General features: G+C 42.8%; 1 protein-coding gene across 1 annotated transcript; it reads left to right on the top strand.

Annotated features, from left to right (window-relative positions):
- The first annotated feature begins 1,122 nt into the window (after positions 1-1,122).
- LOC142194093 (myosin-7B-like) lies at positions 1,123-26,553 on the top strand. The gene is given in 13 exon segments (XM_075263120.1): positions 1,123-1,132; positions 3,952-4,058; positions 7,183-7,290; positions 8,940-9,089; positions 9,411-9,581; positions 9,731-9,789; positions 15,535-15,661; positions 15,912-16,044; positions 20,277-20,344; positions 23,486-23,573; positions 23,961-24,078; positions 26,016-26,139; positions 26,413-26,553. Coding segments are annotated over 13 exon segments (1,404 nt in total).
- The last annotated feature ends 832 nt before the right edge of the window (positions 26,554-27,385 follow it).

The raw sequence follows: 27,385 nt of genomic DNA, 5'->3' as shown, positions 1-27,385 counted from the left end.
CTGCCATATTTATGTAAGATGTGTTCTGTGACATGTATGACAACTGTAATACAAATACATTACATGGGAGACCAAACAACATGTAATGGTTACGCTAAGTACAATGCGGTGAGAAATGGCCAATATATTATCTAGCATGCACCATGGGGTGAAATTTGGTGGGATTTGCTCCACAATTTGCTTTGTGAAATATAATTCTATACACTATTGATTTATGAGCCCATTTTATCTCTTTTACTGAGATTTGGGGTAAGGGGTTGGAAATGTAGACGGCTATCCAGGATACCAGGGGGTGTAAACACCTAAGTGTAGGCCATGAATAATTGATTGTGGGGGGCCAAGATACAATGCATGGTATCAGAAACAGAGTCTCCAGGCCCTCTATAGTGCTGGGGAACCATTACTGCAGCTCATAGACATCAATAGGAACTGAGCTATATGTAGTAAGGGCTCGTTCACACGGGCACAGAGGGGGAGGATTATGGTGTGGAATCCACGTCATAATCCGCCACCTCACAATGGTGGTCTATGTAGACAGCTAGCGTTAGTTTTTCTGTTAGTGGTTTTTTGCCGCTAGAAGAAAAAAGAAGTGTCATGACCTTTCTTGAGGCGGATTCTGCTCCAGGAAGTCAATACAAGTGAATGGGAGGCAGAAACCGCAATGCGGTTTTTGGCACAGTTTTTTAAGGTCCATTCACTGTCCCGGAGGGGAGAACCGCCTGCCGTTTTTTGAGGTGGTTTTACCAAAAACCGCTCCAAAAAACACCTCAGTGTCCAAAAACGGCTTCCTAATTCCTGAAGTGTTTTTTTTCTGAACCAAATTACACCGAACCAAATTACGCTACACAGTATTCACATGCAAACTAACCCTAACAGCGCCTGCTTCAGCTCCTTGCACTGTATAGTACAGGAACTAGACCTTAGCCCCTGACCAATAAGATATTTAAAAAATCTCTCTTAGGCTGGGGTCTCACATTGCGAAATCGCCACAATTTTTAGTACTTGCAGAATGGAAGGGATTCTGACTAGAGAGGACACGGGACACTCATTTTTATGATTGTAATGGTGGAACTCCAGCAGTCAGACACTTATCTCCTATCCCGGAGATAAGATGCATAGACGATGAATCAAGGTGAGAATTCTCAGGCAGTTCTCCTCCATGACTCTATGGGCAGTATTTCCATGACATACTGTCTATCCATGCAATTACAGAACTTCTTGAGGAGTGGGGATAGGGGCCATTTATCTAGAAGACCAGAACCAGTGAACTGATAATGGAACATGTCAAAGGGGAGGGAAAGATTGAAAAGGAAATGGCAAAAACTACAATGAACAGAAAGAATAGAAGGTTCCAGACAAAACCAGCAGTTTATGTATAATATCTATTACACCCCTATTCCCTGATGGGAATACAAATAGCTAAGGAACCCCTCCCCAGATTTTGCCATGGGGCCCCACTATAAATTGTTATGCCCCTTTTTCTGGGGTATTTCAAGCCATCAAAGATCACAGAAGAAACAGCGCACACTAGACCTTCCTGCAGTGCTATCATCAGGTATGAGCACATCAATGTAGCAGAGCTGAGCATTTGGCACAATGTGCTGTAGTGTTCCCTTAGGTTCCTGAATAATAATAGCACAGCCATATCTGTATTTAGTGTAGCATTAACAGACACTATGAACACTCTCTCCTTAGACTCTGCTACATGTTTTCTGGGGCCACTCCGGGCTCAGGTGGTTCTGGACTGAGGTGCAGACGATTATCCAAGACATCATGGATTAGTTCCTGACAGACAATCCCTCTTGGATACTCCTTCATCGCCACAACATTTTCCTTGACAGGTACAAACACTCTCTCCTTAGACACCTCCTAAATACAACGAAGGCCTGTATTCCTGTGAGATGGAGATCCTCTGAGCCTTTCTGAGCATGTGTCACTTTATATGGGCCTCTGACGATTCCACAATGGTTTGATAGAGTGAATCAGATCTATCATGTGGAGAATCTTCTCCACATCTCCCCTGAGCGTGCAGCTCACTTTGAGAGGATATAGCACTACTGAATCACCTTTGTCTCCTCATCAAGGTACAGGGACTTGCTGGGTCTTACCAAGAACCCCCTTTAATGGTTTGGGGTTTGTATCAGGCTCTGGGACAACCTAGCCCCCCTTCTCTTCTACTTCTACATTTTTACCCTCCCACTTTTATTTTCTTCTTCCTTTTTTGCTCTCCAATCATTATTGCTTATTACAAGCATATAGTTTTTCCTACTGACCCCTGTTGTGCAGTTGGGAGGGAAGTCCAGAGGCTGAACCGCATCTATCATTTCTTAAGATAAGATAATCCTTAAGATAAGATAATCCTTTAATAGTCCTACAGTGGGGAAATTTCAGTATTACAATATTTTGTGACTCTGGCAGACTGCCCATTTGAGACGTACTCATGAGACGGGTTCGAGCCGCTTGGGTTCCTGCTCCGACTACCTTTCTGTCCTGTCTTTCTGTGCTTCATGGCTTTTATTGCACTGTTGTACTGAAATTGAAATATTTCACGGAAAAAAAAAAAAAAAAAAGTTTGTTAACCGATTAACCATTTCAGCAGAATTAAAATAATATGGAGGTGAAATTTGGACCTTTTTTTTTTTTCTCAATTAAACATTTAATTAGCCCTAAAATTAACACAATCACAAGAGGTTAAAGGAGAAAATGTTTGGGCACAAGGCAGCATGAGGAAGGGAAAGAGCGCTACTGGGTGTTTGAAAAGCAGATTTTTTGGGAATAGTTTTTAAGTGCCATGTCTCATTTGCAGAGGCCCTAGCGTACCAATAGAATGGAAACCCAAAAAGGTGAAATTACACCCCTCACAAAATGTATGAATGGGTATTTTGGCCCCACAGCTGTTTTACAGATTTTATTAACACTGAGATATGTTAATGAAAAATTACTAAAACGTCACTTTATCCCCCAAAGTCTTCATTTTTGCAAGAGCATAAAGGAGAAAAAGCTCTTCAAAGTTTGTTACACAATTTCTCCTGAACACAGGAATACCCCATATGTGGTCGTAAACTGCTGTATGGGTATATGGTGGGTCTCAGATTGGAAAGAGCGCTATTTGGGTTTCAGAGGGCAGATTTTGCTGGAATAGTTTTCAGGGGCCATGTCATATTTGCTGAGCCCCTAAAGTATCAGTACAATGGAAATTCCCCAAGTGTAATTCCATTTTAGAAACTACACTCCTCAAGGAATTTTTCAAGGAGTATTTTCATTTTGAGCCCAAGAGTGCTTCCCAAAAATTAATGTACAAAGTCAATATTGAAATTTTTAAAGAAATCTGCCATGTCAGTGTCCAACGTATTGTGCCCACTTTGGGCACACAGCAGGGCTCAGAAGGGAAGAAGAAATGCGATTTTTAGCTTTTGGATATAGATTAAGACTAAGGGCCCCTTCACACGGAGAATACGCTGGCTGATTCTGCGTTTAAAACGGATCCATTGCTTTCTATGGGAGCCGGCATATGTGCGCTCCCCATAGAAATGAATGGAAAAAAGCAGCCCATTAATTTCTATGGGGGGCACACGTATGCTGGCTCCCATAGAAACCAATGGGATCTGTTTTAAATGCCGCTGATTCGGAACGTTTACACGTTCAGAATCATCCAGCGTATCCTCTGTGTGAAGGGGCCCTAAGGCACCCAGGTTCCTTCTATTAATTTGTACTTTAGTGTGGTTCTGAACTCAAATCATTTGTGTTGGATTGCTGTATCATTGACCATTGGCCTGTTGCTTTAAATTTGCTTATCTTCTGATTTTGACTCTGACGATACCTCTTGGATTGACCTTTTGGCATGGATATGTTCACTCTTCTGAGTCATTCCTCTGGTTTAGATGTCCCTTCTGAGTTTGCTGTGGGTTCTGGTTTGACTTGAGTTTGTAAAATGTTTATTTCTTATACTAGTTTCTGTAGAGATAACTTGGGTCCAGATTCAGCACAAGCCACATAAAATATGTGGCTCTAAGTCCCCGTTCATACAAAGAGCGGATTTTGGCCCTGAGAGTGACACAGTAAGCCACGTCACAATAGGGCCAAAATGCGCCTGCTCCGACTGTCGCGGCTTCCGACAGTCGTGGCTTGCCCCTCCGGAGTAGGCTCAAATGAATGGACCCAGTCCGGAGGGTGCTTCCGTGAGGCAGACGCTGGGGCTGAATAAGCCGCGGAGTCCGCCTGAAGAATGGACAGCTCGTTTCTTTTTTCCGTGAGCGACAACATGCTGCTCACGGAAAAAAGTAAACTAGCGGTCTACATAGACCTCCATTGTGAGGGGGCGGATTATGATGTGGATTCAGCGCCATAATCCGCCCCTTCTTGCCCCATTTGAACGGAGTCTAACATATAAGTGTTTGAATTGGCCTCTCCTCCAGCCTCAGCTTCTATGAATTAAATACATATTCCTCTGTACTCATAGTCTGAAGCAGTGAGGAGTGTATGCATAGAGAACAGAAAGTAGAATTCAGTGCAGGATTTACAGAAAGGAGCCAACATCTGCTAATAAAGTATATTACAAAAATTATCAATGATATAAATACTGTCAGAAAATGTTTTGAATATTTAGGTAAAATTTAAAGGAGATGGGTAGTAATTATACAATAGGATAATTGAGAACATGTCATAAAAAAATCTGGTCTACATATAGTCTTTTTTCTCCTTCAATATGATTATTTACTAAGTTTAATACTAAAGTATTGGTTATTGCTTAAAAATATATTTTAACATGAAAACCCATATTTTGAATTCTTATACTGTATGAAACTTGCCATAGAACATATAGACAAAATCAGCTGATAAGAATCTGTTGTATGCTTCAATTTATATTAGATATGGATAAGCATGGCCGCTGATAGGCCAGTATTACTGCTACCGGCGTCAGGGGCCCGGTCAAATTGAAAAACGGGGGGGCCCGGTTTCCGTGACCCACAGCAGTCATTGTGCCCAGTCAGCAGCGCCGAGCTCCAGCTCCTCGCACAGGCGCAGTACTACCCGTATTGAAGCCGGCGAGCGGGTAATACTGCAGGCTCACGCCTCACACAGGTGCAGTACTACCCGTTTTGAAGCCGGCGAGCGGGAGTACTGCACCTGTGCGAGGAGCTGGAGCTCGGCGCTGCTCACTGGGCATACCTCCCAACCGTCCCGATTTCCGCTGGACATTCACAATTCCAGTGACGTGTCCCGCGGTCCCGGTTGGTGGGAGGTACGTCCCGATTTCAACTCAGATCTGCGTCTGGAGGACGCAGATCTGAGTTGAATACATATGCGGCTAAAGCAAGGAGCTGTCACAGTTCAGCTCCTTGCTTTGCCTCGTCCTCCGGCTACAGGCTGTGTAGACGCGATGTGATGACGTCACATCGCACCTACAACAGTATTAGCGAGACTGCGGAAAGAGCGGCGGGGGAGCGAGGAGAAGGTAAGTGTAATATGTGTACACATTGAGGTGGAACATGAAACTGGGGGCAGATGAAGGAGAGGACGGCATGACACTGGGGCAGAGATGGAGGGACATGAATCTGGGGGCAGAGATGGAGAGGACATGAATCTGGGGACAGAGATGGAGGAACATAAATCTGGGGGCAGAGATGGAGGGACATGAATCTGGAGGCAGAGATGGGGGACATGAATCTAGGGGCAGAGATGGAGGGACATGAATCTGGAGGCAGAGATGGAGGGACATGAATCTGGGGGCAGAGATGTGGGGACATGAATCTGGGGGCAGAGATGGAGGGACATGAATCTGGGGGCAGAGATGGAGAGACATGAATCTAGGGGCAGAGATGGAGGGGACATGAATCTGGGGGCAAAGATGGAGGGGACATGAATCTGGGGGCAGAGATGGGGGGACATGAATCTGGGGGCAGAGATGTGGGGACATGAATCTGGGGGCATAGATGGAGGGACATGAATCTGGGGGCAGAGATGTGGGGACATAAATCTGGGGGCAGAGATGGAGGGACATGAATCTGGGGGCAGAGATGTGGGGACATGGATCTGGGGGCAGAGATGGAGGGACATGAATCTGGGGGCAGAGATGGAGAGACATGAATCTGGGGGCAGAGATGGAGAGACATGAATCTGGGGGCAGAGATGGAGAGACATGAATCTAGGGGCAGAGAAGGAGGGGACATGAATCTGGGGGCAGAGATGGAGGGGACATGAATCTGGGGGCAGAGATGGAGGGACATGAATCTGGGGGCAGAGATGGAGGGACATGAATCTGGGGGCAGAGATGTGGGGACATAAATCTGGGGCAGAGATGGAGGGACATGAATCTGGGGGCAGAGATGGAGGGACATGAATGTGGGGCAGAGATGTGGGGACATGAATCTGGGGGCAGAGATGGAGGGACATGAATCTGGGGGCAGAGATGTGGGGACATGAATCTGGGGGCAGAGATGGAGTGGACATGAATCTGGGGGCAGAGATGGAGGGGACATGAATCTGGGGGCAGAGATGTGATGACATGAATCTGGGGGCAGAGATGTGGGGAAATGAATCTAGGGCAAAGATGGAGGGACATGAATCTGGGGGCAAAGATGAAGGGGACGGGGCCACACGGTGGCTCAGTGGTTAGCACTGCAGCCTTGCAGCGCTGGAGTCCTGGTGTTCAAATCCCGCCAAGGGCATAAAACCATCTGCAAGGAGTTTGTATGTTCTCCCACGTGTTTGCATTGATTTCCATCCCATATTCCAAAGACATACTGATAGGGAAAAATGTACATTGTGAGCTCTGTTTGGGGCTCACAATCTACATTAAAAAAAAAAAAAAAAAAAAAAGATGAAGGGGACATGAATCTGGGGGCAGAGATGTGGGGGCATAAATCTGGGGGCAGAGATGGGGGGACATGAATCTGGGGCAGAGATGGGGGGACATGAATCTGGGGGCAGAGATGGAGGGACATGAATCTGGGGGCAGAGATGTGGGGACATGAATCTGGGGCAGAGATGTGGGGACATGAATCTGGGGGCAGAGATGGAAGGACATGAATCGACTCATTGCCTAAAGATGTAGAGAAAAATTTAAATTTAATACATAATTGGTATGTCGCAAAATAAAGTAGTTTTAAAATGGGGGGGGGGGGCCCAGACACTTAGGCTGTATGGGGCCCCAAAATTCCCGATGGTGGCCCTGCGGATAAGGCTGCTTACTTGATGGGCATCAGCTCCTCTGAGTTGGTGAAGGGGCTGTTGCATCCCAGGGTGAAAGTGGGCAATGAATATGAGACCAAAGGACAAACTGGGGAACAGGTAAGATCACCACTTAAAGGGGTTGTCCCGTCACAAGGATCCTATCTATAATGCTTATTAATGTGAATGTAAGACTTTTCCTAAATACACTGCTTCAGCAAAACTGCTTTGTTTGGCCACTATCTCACTTTATTCATTTTTTTGTGGCCACAGCCCTGACCTAGCTGCTCCTGAGTCAAGTGATGTGTCAGCCTGCTCTGAGGGGGGAGGGAGGAGGGGCTAACTGCAGGGGAGAGAGCGGGGAGGGGGGGGGGGGTAGTTTACCCTTTGGGGGAAGGGGCCGCCAATACAGGGTTAGACGCCCGCACAGGTGAAGCCAGCAACATCGCTATGCTTCTGCCCTGCATGAAGCCAGCAGCGGCAGAAGCGATGCTGCTATTCCGGGGGGAGGGGGGGGGGCGGAGTAGCGGAATAACAGCATCGCTTCTGCCGCTGCTGGCTTCATGCAGGGCAGAAGCATAGCGATGTTGCTGGCTTCACCTTTACCGGCATCTAACTCCCCGGCATCCGCTGTAATAGGCGGATGCTGGGGACTGTTAGATGCCGGCACAGGCACATCGCTATGCTTCTGCCCGGCATGAAGACAGCAGCAGCAGAAGCGATGCTGTTCCGCTCTGCGGTCACATATGCAAAACCAAGCGGCGAGATGCCACCGGCCCTGCGTGCAAGCTCATATACCAGACTAACCTTCACAATGCGAATACCGACCCGCAGGGTGTCGGGTCTGTATTTGCATTGTGAAGGCTAGACTGGAATATGAGCGCGCACGCAGGGCCGGCGGCATCTCGCCGCTTGGTTTTTGCATATGTGACCCCGCCCACCAATGACGAAACAAAGCCGGAAGACAGAAGATTTTAGAGGAACGAAGACGGGTGAGTATGCGACGTGGGAGTACCCCTTTAAATTTGTACACATTAAAACTGTAGACATAGATGCCACATGCTTTGTACATTTCTTTGTGTGTGTCAGCACAAACAGCAGTTATAAACTAGACACGCTGGGGGAATTTATCAAGCCTCTTGCACCAATGTACTATAAATTCTGCCCCCAGTAAGGAGGAATTTATTATTTGTGTCTTTTTACCCCTTTTTTAGCTGCATGCACGTTTTTTCCATGTATATTTCCATGAGCCTAATTTACTAAAAAAAAGTAGTGGCACCATTTTTAATTCTGACCCAATGCTGAGAAAATTAAGCTTTTTCAGAAGTATGCAAATGAATCCGCAAGTGCTACTTAAAGTGTTACTTTAAGTACTTACTTGTTGAAGTGCCTTGGCTCTCATCAGTTGTGGCTATCACCAGGAAGGGTACACATACCCCCTCTAGCAGATCTCCATCTCTCCACTCTTATGCCTTCATACAGCAGAATGGGTCTTTGAAAGGATGAAGAATGATTTTTTTTTTTGCTATGGTCTGATTTTATTTTAATGTGTTATGAAGGGTTTGATGTCTGTGCCACTACCCTTTTGCCATAACCCACTGCTTTGTTATCACCCTGTAATGGAGTCCCCCTGGTTGATGTCTCTGCATTTTGTGTACACTTGTTCATATACTTCCTACTAGAATAAGACATCCTTTGATGTACTTTGCTCATTAAACATGGCATTGAAAATGATTAAAGCTTTGTTTCCTAAAATCTTTCTTACATAGGTTAATTATGCAGTCAGTGCATTGGCCAAAGGTATCTATGACCGAATGTTTAAGTGGCTTGTAGTCCGTATAAACAAAACACTGGATACAAAGTTGCCCAGACAGTTCTTCATCGGTGTGCTTGACATTGCTGGATTTGAAATTTTTGATGTAAGTCATGTATTCCAAGAATCAAAATACGGTAAATCAAAAATCTAAGTTTCCATGAGCACTTATAAATGTAAAGATGATTCATCCTCAATGAATACCCTATTATGTTTCTAGTGCTTAGGTTTCTGATTCTAGGTTTGCACATTATTGTTTAGGATTGTCTCACAATATATGCTAGGTGTTCATGTGCGGCATACCTATTTCATTGTTAAGCACTCTTTTCATAAGCAGTATATTATATCTTTACCACTACACATATAGATGAAGTAACTTAAACTAAGTAAACTAATTAGCACAGTCAAATAATTTATTTTTATTCAGTTTAACAGCTTTGAACAACTTTGCATCAATTTCACAAATGAAAAACTGCAACAGTTTTTCAACCACCATATGTTTGTGATGGAACAAGAGGAATATAAGAAAGAAGGAATTGACTGGGAGTTCATTGACTTTGGCCTTGACTTACAGGCCTGCATTGACCTAATCGAAAAGGTAATGACAATACTTTAAAGTTACACTTTAAAAAATAATAATAATAAATTATGTGACGTTATTATGCACAGAAAATATACATTTTTAATTTATTTGGCTATATACATATATATATGTACATATATCTTATCATATCTTTTACCTGATAGCCCATGGGGATTTTGTTAATCCTTGAAGAGGAGTGCATGTTTCCTAAGGCTACAGACATGTGAGAGTCAAATCCTCTAATCTTGTATTTTGGCAGCCATCTTGTACTCTTTCACATATAAACTGTATAAGTATGTATTTTTCTGCTTAAGTCAAGGAGGCCCTTTGTTAGACTTTAAGGAATGTGATAATGAACGTTAATGCATAGGTTGCTAATCCTTATCTCTCAAGGGCCTCATTTTGAGAAGATGCAGCTGACTTTGTATATCTCTTATCTCCTTTACATGATGTATGGACACATAACCAACAAAAGTATTAATCTTATGGTATCTGGGCACTTTGTCATATTTTATGGTATATGAAGGTCACTTAGAGTGTGTACAGACACAGAATCTATGTAGCTCATTGTTAATTAAGTTGCAACATGTCATCTTATATCTTTTGCCATGATATATACATATAGACAGTCTGGGATGTTAGCTCACACATAAGTATTTTGAATCCTTCTTTGTTTCATGGGAAAGTCCATCCCAGTGTGGAAAATTATAATGAGATGCAGATTATAATGAGCCTCAGCCAATAGTCATGTGCCAGGCTTATCTTATATCTCTATGACCAATCATGTTGTATTGATTAGAATAGCCAAGCCAGCTCTTTGTCTGTAATGTATTTAAACTACCTTTTTCTTACAATAAAATTAGAATTCACTTGGTACACCATCAGCTGTGTGCGTGTGACTTCTGCAGGCCTGCGATCTAATCTCTAATTAGGACCTCTACAACATACGGAGGGATCCATTGCTGTCCCTATCAAATCTGGCGTCCCTGGGTGGGCTTGAGAGATAAGGAGAAGGTTTGCTGATATCCCGGACAACCAATGATTACAGTAGTTCTTGGAACCACAGATTCACAAAGTCAGCGCTGCAAGGTAAGAGCTTTTATCTTACCAATTTGATCTGTGTTTCTAAGGACTTTGTTTTCCTGTCCGAGTGTGAGGTAAACACATATGTTCCTTATATAAATATCTCAAGCTTTTTTTGCAAGAACCTAAGAGCAGTATGTTGTATGAGTGTTAAGTAGATGGAAACTTGGGCTGAAATTGTTCTGCTGACTTGTTGTGGTTGTGCATTCGTTGTATTTCTCATTTGGGTTTTGTGGAAATTGACTAGTCACGTGATAAAGGGAAATAGTGATCCCTGGAATCCTCTAACTGATCTTTAAAGTCTCCATTGAATAAGATACAGTATATGTTGTACTGAGGAAGTCTTATAGGGATTTGGGGCAGGATAAGACAGTGGGAAGGAGGAGAGGAAAGAATTCACGCAGAACAGAATGGGAGGAGTGCAAAGTCAGTCAGTGTGGAAGTCAGCCCAAGAGATAGTTGTAGAAAGAGCAGGGAAGAGAGCAGTTGGAAGAGGATGCAATAAATTGTTGAAGAAAGCAAAATGTAGTACAACTGGGCTGCTAAACAGCAGTCATTGGGAAGAATTTGCCTCTCAATACAGAGGCTGGGTTCAGGATCACAAGTTGGGTGAGATATTGGATAGTTGGATGCAGGTAAGCAGGGAAATAGAAAGGGAGGGTTATAGGAGTAAGGAAAATAAGGGAGTCATGTATTATGCTCCCCCGGAGAAAAGTCCACCTCCCTATGGGGAAAACCCTGCACCATTTGCTTCAGGTAATCCTGACAGATGGACATGTATTAGATGTGGTCAGAAAAATCCTGATTGTCAAGAGGATTGTTTCAATTGTGAAATACCCCGTCCCAAGCCACAAAAAGGCTTATACCCTGTTATAACTAGAACTGTGTATGTCCCAGGGGATGTAGTGCCACAACAGGAGGAGGAGGCAAATGTGGCTGCAGAACAAGCCGACTCCACTGAGGCAACCCCTTCTCGTCCCCCCAGGCTTCAAAGTCCTAGAAGGACCGGAGCCCAGGCTAGACTTGTTGTTGATTATAAACCCTGGTCTCCTTCTGAGCAAACTAGCCTGATCTCCCAGTTACCTGACCCTGTCACTAGACCAATGCCTTTTTACCGACATATGGTACAGATTCAGGCCACATATAGTGCCACTTGGAGTGATCTCGCCCCCCTTATAGCTCTTAAAGCTGGGGAAGCCATGGGTAAAATTATAATGGATGCCATTACAAGCACTGAAGTTGAACCTTCTGAAGCCATGATAAGAACTATTGCTTCTGGTAACAACCTCTGTAGAGGACTTGGGCGATGGGCATTGGATAAATTAAAAGAAACGTCCATAGCTCTCACTGATGTGACCCAAGAGAAAGGAGAGTCTGTGGAGCAGTATTTTGCTAGATTGCAGCAAAGGTGGAGTGATCTAGGCTATGATGACATGGGTGGGATGGGAGAATCCCTTATGGCTACTGCTTTTGTTGAAGGTCTTAACCCTTGCAATCAAAGTTAAAAGCTTGTAAACCAGAATGGCGGCATAGTGCATCCCCTCCCCTATTACAAGCTGCCAAGAGCCTTGAGTTAGATCACAGGTCCGAGAAGGAGAAAAAGGTATTGTTTGCCTCCAATAATCAAAACTCTGGCCAAAGAAAGTGCAATAAACAAGGAGGCAAACAAAAACACATTTATAAGTGTCATCATTGTGGGAAACCAGGTCACTTCAGAAAGGACTGTAGGTCCTTCAAGGCTGGAAACCCCCCAGCTCAGGGCACTGACCAATGTGCTAACACCCCTCAATGAAACATTGGCAACCCTGTACCAGTCCTCCCTGCAAAAACATCAGAAGAAGGTGTGGCAATATACATGAAAGGGGAGGTATTGGGGGAAGAAATCCCCTTCTTAGTGGATACAGGGGCTGCCATTTCTGTTATTAAAGGATGCCACATACCTTATGATCTGAGGACTGGTCAATCTCAATCTTGTGTTGGATTAGGGGGAAAAAGAATTGTTTTAAAGGAAACAGTGTCACTCAATCTGAAGTTTAGAGGGCAAAATGTTGTCACCAAATTGCTTGTTAGTGATGATGTACCAACTTCTCTCATTGGTACTGATGTGTTAAAGGTGCTTGGTGCCAATATCAAATTTGATCCTAGTGGGGAGGTACAAGTAGAAACATCAGCTACTGCCACTGATGAATTTTGTATGCTGGCTGCCTCATTGTCTGAGTCATTTCCTGTTTTTGTACTAACTGAGGAGGAATCCACCCAGCTTTTCCAGGTGCCAGAAAAACTATGGGCTTTGTCCAAAACTGATATCGGCAGGCTGCAAGTGCCTCCGCAGATGGTACATTTGAAACCTGGTTGCACTCCTCCTAGAATTAAACAATACCCTCTGAGCATTGCCCAAGAGGATGCTATAGGTGAACAAGTGGATGAGTTAGTACGACTGGAAGCTTTAAAGGAAACAAGGTCCCCTGCAAATACACCTTTGTTTCCTGTAAAGAAAAAGACTCCGAAAGGTGCCCCAGATACATACCGCATGGTTCATGATCTAAGGGAAATCAATAAGGTGACAGTGCTAGACACACCTGTGGTCCCAAATCCACACACATTGCTAGCACAGGTACCCCCCGATGCTACCCACTTCTCTGTCATCGATCTCGCAAATGCATATTTCAGTGTCCCTTTGGATCCTAAATGTCAATATTTGTTTGCATTCACATTCAGGGGTAAACAATACACGTGGACTGTCTTACCACAAGGGGCACAAAACTCTCCCAACATGTACACACAAGCATTGCAGTCTGTCCTGCAGTTCTGGGACCAGCCACTAGGTGTCGTACTTCTACAGTATGTTGATGATTTGCTTCTTTGTGCAGACACGCTGGCAAAACAGCTACGATCAGCCTGCTTACATTCCTAGCGGACAGCGGGTGTAAGGTATCAAAGGATAAGCTGCAGTTTTGTAAAACTAAGGTTGTATTTTTGGGTCACTGTTTGTCTCATGGTGCTAAACATCTCACTGAGGAACGCAAACACGCTATTCAAATGTTACCTGTACCCAGTGGCGTAACTAGGAATGGCGGGGCCCCGTGGCGAACTTTTGACATGGGGCCCCCCCCATCCCAACTGACGCCGAAGACCTCGACTGACCCCCTCCTCCGCACTCTATTATGTCCCTTACTTACTTGCCCCTGCACACAGTATTAACCCCAATAGTGTCCCCTGCACACACAGTATTAACCCCAATAGTGTCCCCTGCACACACAGTATTAACCCCAATAGTGTCCCCTGCACACACAGTGTTAACCCCAATAGTGTCCCCTGCACACACAGTGTTAACCCCTATAGTGTCCCCTGCACACACAGTGTTAACCCCTATAGTGTCCCCTGCACACACAGTGTTAACCCCTATAGTGTCCCCTGCACACACAGTATTAACCCCTATAGTGTCCCCTGCACACACAGTGTTAACCCCTATAGTGTCCCCTGCACACACAGTGTTAACCCCTATAGTGTCCCCTGCACACACAGTGTTAACCCCTATAGTGTCCCCTGCACACACAGTGTTAACCCCTATAGTGTCCCCTGCACACACAGTGTTAACCCCTATAGTGTCCCCTGCACACACAGTGTTAACCCCTATAGTGTCCCCTGCACACACAGTGTTAACCCCTATAGTGTCCCCTGCACACACAGTGTTAACCCCTATAGTGTCCCCTGCACACAGTGTTAACCCCTATAGTGTCCCCTGCACACACAGTGTTAACCCCTATAGTGTCCCCTGCACACACAGTGTTAACCCCTATAGTGTCCCCTGCACACACAGTGTTAACCCCTATACTGTCCCCTGCACACAGAGTGTTAACCCCTATAGTGTCCCCTGCACACACAGTGTTAACCCCTATAGTGTCCCATGCACACACAGTGTTAACCCCTATAGTGTCCCCTGCACACAGTGTTAACCCCAATAGTGTCCCTCTGTGTACACCCATAAACAATTATTATACTCTGGGGTCTTTTCAGACCCCAGAGTATAATAATCAGAGACTAAATCGGGAATAAAAACATTAAAAAAAAACCCCACTGTTGCTTCTTACCTGTTCCCCGGCTCCTGTGCTGTGCTGTCCTCCTCTCGCGTCCTTCGTTAATGACGTCGGACGTCACATGACCCGGGAAGCATGCTGGGTTCATGTGACGTCAGAGACGTCAGACAGCAGTAGGACGGAGGCCTGGCAGGATCGCGGAGAGGTAAGTAACAGTTTTTTATGTTTATTACCTCTCCCGATCCGCCGGTCATTATACTCGGGGGTCTGCAAAGACCCCCGAGTATAATGATGGCCTCTGTGGGGCCCGCGGTGTCACTTGCCGATCCCGGCCCAGCCAGGATCGGCAAGTGAATAGGGCCCGTAACTGCCTATTGAAAAAAACCGCAGCGGTAGCGGCTGTCACCGGGCCCCCTAATGGCCCGGGCCCTGTGGCAGCCGCTACTGCTGCTACCACGGTAGTTACGCCCCTGCCTGTACCTACTTCTGTGGCAAAACTCAGAACTTTCCTTGGACTGGTTTCATACTGCAGACCTTGGATCAGGTCTGCCTCTCTTCTAATGCAGCCACTGTATGACTGTCTCTCATCTACTCCTTTCTCCTTATCACTCCAAGCTGAGGAGAATTTTCACTCTTTGAAGCTCTCCATTCTTTCTTCTCCAGCTCTTGGAACTCCTAACTATTCTATTCCTTTTTCCCTTTTCTGTACTGAACTGTCTGGTCATGCCTCAGGCGTCCTCACACAGCGGCACGGTGGTAGACCCAGACCTCTGGGATACTACTCTGTGCGACTGGACACTGTAACCCGAGGAGCCCCCTCATGTGTCAGGGCTATAGCTGCTGTGCAGGCGCTGGTGGAAAAATCCTAAGCTTTATGATAATCATCTTGGAAAGTCACCTAATCTTCAAAAGCCAAGACCCGACAAGAAAAGAAAATATGAAGCTCATTTTGAGCTTGTCCATTACGCTGGAGTGGTAAGTAAAACAGCGCAAACAATCTACATGATAAATATCATGGCTATAGATGAGTGAATATACACGATCGAATACCTCCGACACATAGCTTCCGGCGCCAGAGAAGGTGGGTGGGGCAGTAAACATTCGATGCCCCGAAAGTGTTTATCAACTGGGCGTTATGCGGCGGAGGTATTCCAACAAGTATATTCGCTCATCTCTAATCATGGCACCATATATAAATAGATTTTTAATTGATTTTCATCTGCAGGTTCCATATAACATCATTGGTTGGCTGGAAAAAAATTAGGATCCACTTAATGAAACCGTAGTGCAACTCTTCCAAAAGTCATCCAACAGACTTCTAGCCTGTCTTTTTGAAAATTACATCAGCTCCGATAGTGGTTAGTATTATACATCATAATTTTGTTCTGCTAATAATGAGGTATGTGATGTAATGGCAGAATATTTTAACATAGGAGTTCATAACATCATTTATCCTTACTCATAGGAAATCACTATAAATTATGGAATATTTCATATATGGTGTAATTTTACAACATTGCCTTTTCTGTTTTATTGCCTATTCCCCTTATAATATACTTTTTATACAACATATTTATTTTGTAAAGGATGACATATACATTGAATGTGACTGACTGTCCCTTATGACTTATAATAGAGTTTAATGAGAATATTACTAGATTTCCTGGGTTATCCACGGTCAACTGAAAATTTAGAAATAATTATGGTTGGAGATTTGGATCACAGTATGTATAACAGATGTAATACCTATTGGCCAACAAAACCACTAAAACTTCTGAAAAGATTTTTCCATCACTCAGGAAAAATCAAATGTATCAGTAGGACTAAGGGAGTTTGACCTAAGTAGCACTACTAATAGTACTTTCATCATCATGGGAGGCAACCTGCCCTCTTTAACTCATAATAGAGTCAGTCTGGGTTTCATTGAGGGTTATATCATTTTGACATCAAGGATACATGCTGTACTATTCAAAAGTGACAGAAACCCTGATGGAATCTTCAACAGAGTCTTTAAAAGCAGATATGAACATACTCTTAATTTCAAAAGTATTTATTGAAATATTGCTGTAACGTAAAACAGAAAAGATCGAGACAATCGTAATATCTGTACAAAAATGCAAGGCAATGCAGCCAAAAAATGTGGAAACTGCTATGCAGTCGATGTCAGCATAGTCAAAGAATAAGGAAGTGAGGCAAAAAGGTACAAAAACCTAAAACTGACATAGGCAGGAATGTGGGAGTAGTGTGTAGCGCTAAAGTGCAAAAGGAAGGGGTGTGAGAAGTACACTCAATCCTACTAGCCAATCATAGCTGAACACTGTATGGCAGACCTGGGATATTAGACCTATTGATCTACAGTACCCAAAGCCTATCAAAGAGTGAGTGAGTGTCAGAGATAGTGGCATAAATTTTTTTCGTGTCAATTCACCGAACATCAGTCAACCAGAGAAAAGGTCTCCTCCAGTTGAAGGTGATATGGATCTGTGCAACCGTCAGAATATACTAAAATAATTTATGATGGACATATTTGAGCCTGCTAGGGCTTAAGATTAAGAAGAAAAATGGGAGCCGACAATGGGAAAGCTATCCAAAAGTGACGGGTGAGGAGGAAAGTAGCGCCTAAGGCATTGAAACCCCTAAAACAAAGGGGTGAGACTGTTGGGTAAAAGCTATGTAGTCAATGAGGAACCAAATAGGTCCTATGAAGGACTTTCATAAGAAGGTTCTATAAAGGTGACCTGCCACTGTCATTGCTAATAGATGTATAGCAGTCAATCCATTGAGATGAGATCAGGGTAGAAGCAAGGTCTTGTTCCCATGCCACCATAAAGTCCAGCTTGATGTCAGGGGGTTGGACGTTCAGCAAACTGTTAATGAAAGAGACAGCCCGTATCTGCTTCTATAAACATACATAATCTCTGAAAGCTGGGGAAATCTCCAGATTGAGCAGGGTGAGAAAACGGAGGAAATAAAAGATCTGTGCAGTCCTAAATGCCTCTGAGGGAGGCTGGGAATGTGTATTAGTAAAATATTCTTTGGTGAAGACCTGCCGGTTACAGAGGAAATTATTGAAGTAGCATAACTAAGCGTCTCTCTACCAAACAAACACCTCAGGGGATAGGCCAAGAGGGAAGAGGGGGGTAAAAAACAGTGGTATTAAGGGCCAAATTGTGCTTTGCAATCTATACTTAAAATGATTTGCCTGCCACAATTGATATATGTTATCAATGACCTTAGCAACTGTCAGAATAGTTTGGGCCACTGACCAAAGTAACTGACCATTGTTGCAAAGTAAAGTTTGCAGAGAAGTCAGGGCTACCAGTGCCGATTCCAGTGTGACCCACTTATGGCAGTCAGTTACGTTATGGATAGAACTAAGTTGGGAGAACCTAGCAGCAACATAGTATTAGTGGAGGGACTGATAGCCCGCCTAATCTCTTATGCGAATATGCATATAAGCCCATATAAAATTAAAGAGTTCTTTCTGAAGGAAGACTAAGGAGGAGGAGGTCCCTAGGGTCAGGAGAGCATAAAAGTAGTAGAGAATGTGGGGTTAGGTATCCATCTTAACTGAATGAACTGGGGAAATGCCAAGCAACAAGATACTTTAAAATCTTTGGGATCAATGTGGCATAGTTCGGTTTTGAATGGTCATCTAAAGAATTACAGAGATTAATGCCAAGTAATATTTATCCTTGGTCTGGTAGACATAATTCAGGGCAATCAACTTAGCGGTAGCTGAAGGTACAAAACATTATAGAATTTTCAATTTAGATTTACTAAGCTTAAGGCCTGACAGTTGCGCAAAATGGGAGAGTGTTAATCAGGTTCTGACACAAAACTAAAGCGTTTGTGATAGTTAAAAGCACGTCATCTGCAAAAAGGCTAGATTTGCATTTGAAACCTCCAATCCGCACACCCTTAAAGGGGCTCTATCAGCAAAATCATGCTGATATAGCCCCACATATGCGTGAATAGCCTTTAAAAAGGCTTTTCAGGCACCATAAATGTTATAATAAACTACCCCCCAGTTTTAAAATAAAACCCTAAAAAAGAATGTGATCTACTTACGGATCGTGCACGCTGGGCGGGCATTTAGGGTGCGCCGTCTTCTTCATCCACGCCTCCTCTTCCTTTGATGTCTTCGGGTCCCGTCCTCCTCCGGCGCTCACAAACTGACATTGATATAAAAAAATGGCCTGGGCGCATTCGCAGTAGCATGCGGCTTCTACTACGGCTACTGCGCATGCGCCCAGGCCATTTTTTTTATATCAATGTCAGTTCGCGAGCGCCGGAGGAAGACGGGATCGGAGGAAGAAGATGGCGCACCCTAAATGCTCGTCCAGCGTGCACGATCCGTAAGTAGATCACATTCTTTTTTAGGGTTTTATTTTAAAACTGGGGGGTAGTTTAATATAACATTTACAGTGCCTGAATAGCCTTTTTAAAGGCTATTCACGCATATGTGGGGCTCTATCAGCATGATTTTGCTGATAGAGTCCCTTTAAGATCAGGGTGAGAGCAGATAGCCATTGACAGTGGCTCTATTGCAAGGGCGAACAAGACAGGGGCAGGAGGGTCACAGGAGAGAAAGTCTGTTTTGATGCAATCAAATCAAGATGGCAGCCGCTCCGGTAGGTGATTTGGAGTGCAGGTGTCAGCAGGCTTTTAGACCACATGGTTGTACCAGCAGGATCTGAAAGCAGTTAGCAATAGAGAGGACCTCAATTCAACTAACTAGAAAGTCCTGCCAAGATGTTGGACCACATAAAACATGCATCCAGCCAGTTACTGTTAGGTTATGCCCCCTGTGAACATAGTTTTGTCTGGGTCGTAATCGACAACACCGGGTCAATCAGTCAGATCCGAATTAGTATTAGCATGTGTGCACCGTCACTTTAAGAAATGAATCAGACTCAATCGGTTTCAGAACTTTAGCTCATGCTATATCGCCTCGGCTAGCACTGAACTTCCTTTATTTCACGTCACACATAGTTATACAGGAAAGGAAAGGGTTAATGCATCATATAACATGAAATTCTTCTGACGTCCCAGAACTGCACTCTCATGATTTGCTCTTGATCTTGACGCATAGCAGGTTGTAGTCTTGGTTACAATGTAAGGAATTCAGCAAACCAGGGAGTCGGCGCCATCTTAGATACACTCTTTGTTCCAAAGCTGATTTCTTTAGTAGCAAGGAAAAATTAGTATTTGTAACACACAACATGCATAATATAAAAGTATAAAAATATTTATTCATGATCTCAGATCTGACATTCCCCCCTAAATACTAATATTATTGATTTAGAAGTATAGCAATAGTTGAAAGAAAAGGTGATGATTGTTTTTTGTAAAAAAAAAAAAAAAACTACTTTCTTAACCTAGTCCTGTAGCTGCCTTGTATACTGACAAACTCTTGCTTCTTTTCCTTTTTTTACCCATTATAATATTGCAATATTGTACATTTGTATATCCAGTGAGCAATATGTAGAATGTTACAACTTGAAATGATAGGAAGGGCAGGTCGGATGGCAGTCATGTAAGTTCTCGAAACATTCACCGTTCTCTCATATTTTGGTTTCATTCACAGCTGATCAAGGAGGAGAAAAGAAGCGCAAAAAGGGAGCTTCATTCCAAACCGTGTCCTCTATGCACAAAGTAATTTTTATTTTTACTTTCATAATTTTGTTGTACAAAGTACATAATGTATAGAGTGTGTAACATAAGGTAGCCATAACAGAAAAGAATGACTGGAATATCTCAGCCTGTCTGATGTTTAGGGAACAATTAGTCCAACGCTATTATTATATTGAATAATGATACAGATGCATGGTGTATCATCCAGAACATTTTACTTTTTATACTACCTGGGACAGACATCCATGTTGCAATCAGTAACGCTTTAATTGTAGTAATAATAACTTTGTATATACTGCTAACATATTCCACAGCACTTTATGTATATACTGCTAACATATTCCACAGCACTTTATGTATATACTGCTAACATATTCCACAGCACTTTATGTATATACTGCTAACATATTCCAAAGCACTTTACTGCTAACATATTCCACAGCACTTTATGTATATACTGCTAACATATTCCACAGCACTTTATGTATATATTGCTAACATATTCCACAGCACTTTATGTATATACTGCTAACATAGTCCACAGCACTTTATGTATATATTGCTAACATATTCCACAGCACTTTATGTATATACCGCTAACATATTCCACAGCACTTTATGTATATACTGCTAACATATTCCACAGCACTTTATGTATATATTGCTAACATATTCCACAGCACTTTATGTATATACTGCTAACATAGTCCACAGCACTTTATGTATATATTGCTAACATATTCCACAGCACTTTATGTATATACTGCTAACATATTCCACAGCACTTTATGTATATACTGCTAACATATTCCACAGCACTTTATGTATATATTGCTAACATATTCCACAGCACTTTATGTATATACTGCTAACATAGTCCACAGCACTTTATGTATATATTGCTAACATATTCCACAGCACTTTATGTATATACTGCTAACATATTCCACAGCACTTTATGTATATACTGCTAACATATTCCACAGCACTTTATGTATATACTGCTAACATATTCCACAGCACTTTATGTATATACTGCTAACATATTCCACAGCACTTTATGTATATACTGCTAACATATTCCACAGCACTTTATGTATTTACTGCTAACATATTCCAAAGCACTTTATGTATATACTGCTAACATATTCCACAGCACTTTATGTATATACTGCTAACATATTCCACAGCACTTTATGTATATACTGCTAACATATTCCAAAGCACTGTATGTATATACTGCTAACGCTAGGTTCACACCTGCGTTCTGGTCTCCGTTCTGTGCTTTCCGTCTTCTGCATGCCAGAAGACGGAAAGCACAGACTGGGTCCGGCCGTGAGCGGCGGTGAGCATTTTATGCTCTCCGCCGCGAAACCGGATTTTTTAATCCGGACACAGAGTACTGCATGTCCGACTCTGTGTCCGGATTAAAAAACCCGGTTTCGCGGCGGAGAGCGCAAAACGCTCACTGCCGCTCACGGCCGGACAGCTTTCTCACCCATTCAAATGAATGGGTATGAAAGAGTCCTGCAGGTTTCCGTTTCCTGCCTCTGTTTTATACAGGAAACGGAAACCTGCAGAATGGACACCTGGGCGCAGATGTGAACGAGCCCTAACATATTCCACAGCACTTTATGTATATACTGCTAACATATTCCACAGCACTTTATGTATATACTACTAACATATTCCAAAGCACTTTATGTATATACTGCTAACATATTCCACAGCACTTTATGTATATACTGCTAACATATTCCACAGCACTTTATGTATATACTACTAACATATTCCAAAGCACTTTATGTATATACTGCTAACATATTCCACAGCACTTTATGTATATACTGCTAACATATTCCACAGCACTTTATGTATATACTGCTAACATATTCCACAGCACTTTATGTATATACTGCTAACATATTCCACAGCACTTTATGTATATACTGCTAACATATTCCACAGCACTTTATGTATATACTACTAACATATTCCACAGCACTTTATGTATATACTACTAACATATTCCACAGCACTTTATGTATATACTGCTAACATATTCCAAAGCACTTTAGAAATCAGAGAGTACATGAACAGACAGTATTTCACAGAAAAATGTGGCAAAGAATTAAAGTATCAAACAATGGGATTGAGGGCCCTGGTCACAAGTGCTTACAATCTATGAGGAAAACGGGAGACACAAGAGGTCAGAGGGCTTGTTTGATACAATAATCGAGCCCTCTTTTAATAAATAAGGTCATATAACTGAAGCCCATCACAGCCAGTATTTGTGAATAGATAGATACTAAGTGCATGAAGTGCAGGGTAAGGCCTAGGTGGAGGGGACGGGTTCTAAGGAATAGAAAGGATAACTTAGGATAAGAAATGTTGGCTTAGTGTGCAGACGCGTAGAACAATGTGATTAGGTTATGTGATAAGCCTGAACATGTTTGTAGGAATAATATATCATACAATAGTTTGTATCTGAAAATATATCTTCTAACTTTAATACAAGTGACTGAAGTTGAAAATTAGTGAACATGATAACCCATCCCCAAAGTTGGAGTAAGGGTGACCTGGCACGTATACGCCGTGTGAGATTTTGAGCGCCGTATACCCTCCCATTGATTTCTATGGGAGCCTGGATCGTATACGCCGCGTTATTTTACGGCCGCAAAATCACGGCCGCAAAATAACGCGGCGTATACGAGACTAACTCCCATTGAAATCAATGGGAGTGTATACGGCGCTCAAAATCTCACACGGCGTATACGTGCCAGGTCATACGGCACGTTACGCCGTGTGAATGCACCCTAACCTGTTACCCACCATTCTGAAGCTGTATGGGGGTTTTCAGAGTGGAGTATCTTCCACCATGGTTGCCTGTCCCGGTCCCAAACAGCGGCCGTTAGATTATCCTGATTTCTGCAATGGTGGGGACCTGGTCAAACCCCAATGTTTACTGTAGCTCTGGAATGTAATGAACACCTTTTCGCTAGACAAAGCAGCATCTTCAACTTTTTTCCAGGGGGTAAGTTTAATTTGCTATCTGGACAAATACACCACTGTTGACTATTATATTTCTTATTACAAACCAATAAAAATGATTCCACATAGTCACAGTGTATTTATTATTAACATAAATTATTTTTACTTCAGGAAAATCTGAACAAATTAATGACCAATCTTAGATCAACAGCACCACATTTTGTGCGTTGTATCATTCCCAATGAAACCAAAACTCCAGGTAATTTTTCATATCTTATGTCGATATTTTAAATCATAGGGGAGAATTTTATCGATTCCTGTTTTCTATGCTAGTTTAGATCTAAACTTGTTGGCATCAGATATAATTATAGAATGGTATACTACCCTTAAACATTGTGATGCATCAGAAAGTTGCCATAGATCTCATATGTAACTTCTACTTAATTTCTGTCTTAAATTATAATAAACTTGTCAGACGTGTTAAGTCTCATCCAAGTGTTAAAAAAGAGGCCAAGTGGTGCCTAACCCCCAAAATGTTGCCTGGCGTGTGCCAAAATTTGCCACATTTTGAGTAAAAAAGGTTAATAAATTCCTGCTATAATGATCTGGAGATATGAATGTACACTGTATTTTATGTTACTTGCAGGTGCTATGGACCCATTCCTAGTACTACATCAGCTCCGTTGTAATGGTGTCTTGGAGGGAATACGTATTTGCTGCAAAGGCTTTCCAAACAGAGTTTTGTATGCTGACTTCAAACAGAGGTATGTCACTAATCATACAGAGTTCCTTATGTTCATTATCTACCAGTAGACGACGTTAATATAGATACTTCAGAGTAATATATTTCTAAATGATCTATAAAACATAGCCTGTTAGGCATAGATGCAGCGTACATCATTTGTTTCAGTTTAAAGCGTAACAAACTTTCCGACAACTCTTGATTTTCTGGCATTATTTCTGTCATTAACAAATTTTATAATATACTTTATTAACAAATGTTGTCTCTATACAGAAAAAAAAAAATGTGTATATTCTAACATTTTTTAATGACATAAATAAATGCTGCCAGAAAATCAAAGGTTTTCCAAAAGTTTAGTTACAGTACAAAGCGAAGACAAAAATCGGTTACAAAAATAGAACAAATGTTAACTAGGCTACCATAACATCAAGTCATTATAAATAACTTACTTATAATTTACTCAACTTACAGACAAAATTAGTATTCTTACATTAAAGTCAATCTAATAGTTCACCACCCAGGAGAATGCTTACATTTGAGAGCTTTGTGCACGGTAGCATCACTTGCCGGACTGCAAAGGGTTAGTTTCTGACTGATACACAGTCCATCCCTGCAGTTCTCATCCGTAATTGGGGGAGGACATACACTCACTGGCCACTTTATTAGGTACACCATGCTAGTAACGGGTTGGACCCCCTTTTGCCTTCAGAACTGCCTCAATTCTTCGTGGCATAGATTCAACAAGGTGCTGGAAGCATTCCTCAGAGATTTTGGTCCATATTGACATGATGGCATCACACAGTTGCCGCAGATTTGTCGGCTGCACATCCATGATGCGAATCTCCCGTTCCACCACATCCCAAAGATGCTCTATTGGATTGAGATCTGGTGACTGTGGAGGCCATTGGAGTACAGTGAACTCATTGTCATGTTCAAGAAACCAGTCTGAGATGATTCCAGCTTTATGACATGGCGCATTATCCTGCTGAAAGTAGCCATCAGATGTTGGGTACATTGTGGTCATAAAGGGATGGACATGGTCAGCAACAATACTCAGGTAGGCTTTGGCGTTGCAACGATGCTCAATTGGTACCAAGGGGCCCAAAGAGTGCCAAGAAAATATTCCCCACACCATGACACCACCACCACCAGCCTGAACGGTTGATACAAGGCAGGATGGATCCATGCTTTCATGTTGTTGACGCCAAATTCTGACCCTACCATCCGAATGTCGCAGCAGAAATCGAGCCTCATCAGACCAGGCAATGTTTTTCCAATCTTCAATTGTCCAATTTCGATGAGCTTGTGCAAATTGTAGCCTCAGTTTCCTGTTCTTAGCTGAAAGGAGTGGCACCCGGTGTGGTCTTCTGCTGCTGTAGCCCATCTGCCTCAAAGTTCGACGTACTGTGCGTTCAGAGATGCTCTTCTTGCTACCTTGGTTGTAATGGGTGGCTATTTGAGTCACTGTTGCCTTTCTATCAGCTCGAACCAGTCTGGCCATTCTCCTCTGACCTCTGGCATCAACAACGCATTTCCGCCCACAGAACTGCCGCTCACTGGATGTTTTTTCTTTTTCGGACCATTCTCTGTAAACCCTAGAGATGGTTGTGCGTGAAAATCCCAGTAGATCAGCAGTTTCTGAAATACTCAGACCAGCCCTTCTGGCACCAACAACCATGCCACGTTCAAAGGCACTCAAATCACCTTTCTTCCCCATACTGATGCTCGGTTTGAACTGCAGGAGATTGTCTTGACCATGTCTACATGCCTAAATGCACTGAGTTGCCGCCATGTGATTGGCTGATTAGAAATTAAGTGTTAACGAGCAGTTGGACAGGTGTACCTAATAAAGTGGCCGGTGAGTGTAGGTTATACTTCACTTTTGCCCTAGGCTTCATAAAAGCTAGGGGTAACCATTGTATAACCATAAGAGTCTAATTTACTGATTTATTTTGGAAGGTATCGCATTCTGAATCCTAGCGCCATTCCAGAAGACAAATTTGTGGACAACAGGAAGGCGTCAGAAAAACTTTTAGGAAGTCTGCACATTGATCACACTCAGTATCGCTTTGGGCATACAAAGGTTATTAATATTTCAGTGTGTAAATATTAGTGCTAACAATTTATATTATGGATAATCAATCTCTGTAATCCTTCATTGATAAAATGTTTACGCTCAGAACCGTTCTTCTGAATTATAGTATAACATTTCTTTATGCACATGTTTCTAATATAGTGTAACGATGTTGGCAATATCACAAGACGTAAAACTTATCTATATCCAGGTCTGCCCAAAAACTACTCACACAATGGAGCACGCATTGTAAATATAAAACAGGCTTTTTTTGTATAATAGGTTTTTTTCAAGGCTGGTCTGCTAGGACATCTTGAAGAGATACGGGATGAAAGATTAGCTAAAGTTCTCACAATGATACAGGCAAGAGCCCGAATAAGACTAATGAGAATTGAATTCCAAAAGATTATTGAAAGAAGGTAAAAGTATAAGAATTAGTAATATGACAAGAATGTGAATTCAGGAACATAACATTTGATTTTGCTCATGTATCCTGAACTAAAAGCAAAACTTTGGTGCTTATAGTGCCTTATAGTATACTTAGGTCATTCTTATCAGAATGTTTTATGCAATCTTCATATTCTTTGGCTAACCTATAATAGACCAGAGTCATGTGACCAGGATGTCTTTTCCTTTTGGAAGAGATTTTCATGGTTTGGCCTGAATACCAAGTCATGCTGCAAGAACATTTTAAAGAGGACCTTTCATGGGTTTGGGCACAGGCAGTTTTATATACCGCTGGAAAGCCGACAGTGCACTGAATTCAGCGCACTGTCTGCTTTCCCGATCTGTGCCCTGGGTGAAGAGCTATCAGTGCCAGTACCGTAGCTTTTCACAGTTACAAGGGCGTTCCTGACAGTCTGTCAGGAACGTCCTTTTCCACAGCAGCGCCTATCGCGCTGTACAGTGTGAGCGGGGAGGAACGTCCCCTCCCGTCCTGATAGTACTCGTCTATGGACGCATACTGTGAGCAGAGGGAGGGGGCGTTCCTCCCTGGTCTCACAGTATAGCGCGAGAGGAGCTGCTGTGGAAAAGGACGTTCCTGACAGATTGTCAGAAATGCCCTTCTGACTGTGAAAAGCTACGGTATCGGCACCGATAGCTCTTCACCCGGGGTACAGATCGGGAAAGAAGACAGTGTGCTAAATTCAGCGCACTGTCAGCTTTCCAGCGGTATATAAAACTGCCTGTGCCCAATCCCATGAAAGGTCCTCTTTAAGGTCTAAAAATTGACTAGGGTTACTACTGTCCAATA

This window comes from Leptodactylus fuscus, chromosome 2 (genome assembly GCF_031893055.1).
Source record: "Leptodactylus fuscus isolate aLepFus1 chromosome 2, aLepFus1.hap2, whole genome shotgun sequence".
Taxonomy (NCBI): domain Eukaryota; kingdom Metazoa; phylum Chordata; class Amphibia; order Anura; family Leptodactylidae; genus Leptodactylus; species Leptodactylus fuscus.
Note: the sequence above shows the minus strand (reverse complement) of the source record. Positions and strands in the feature narration are given on the sequence as shown.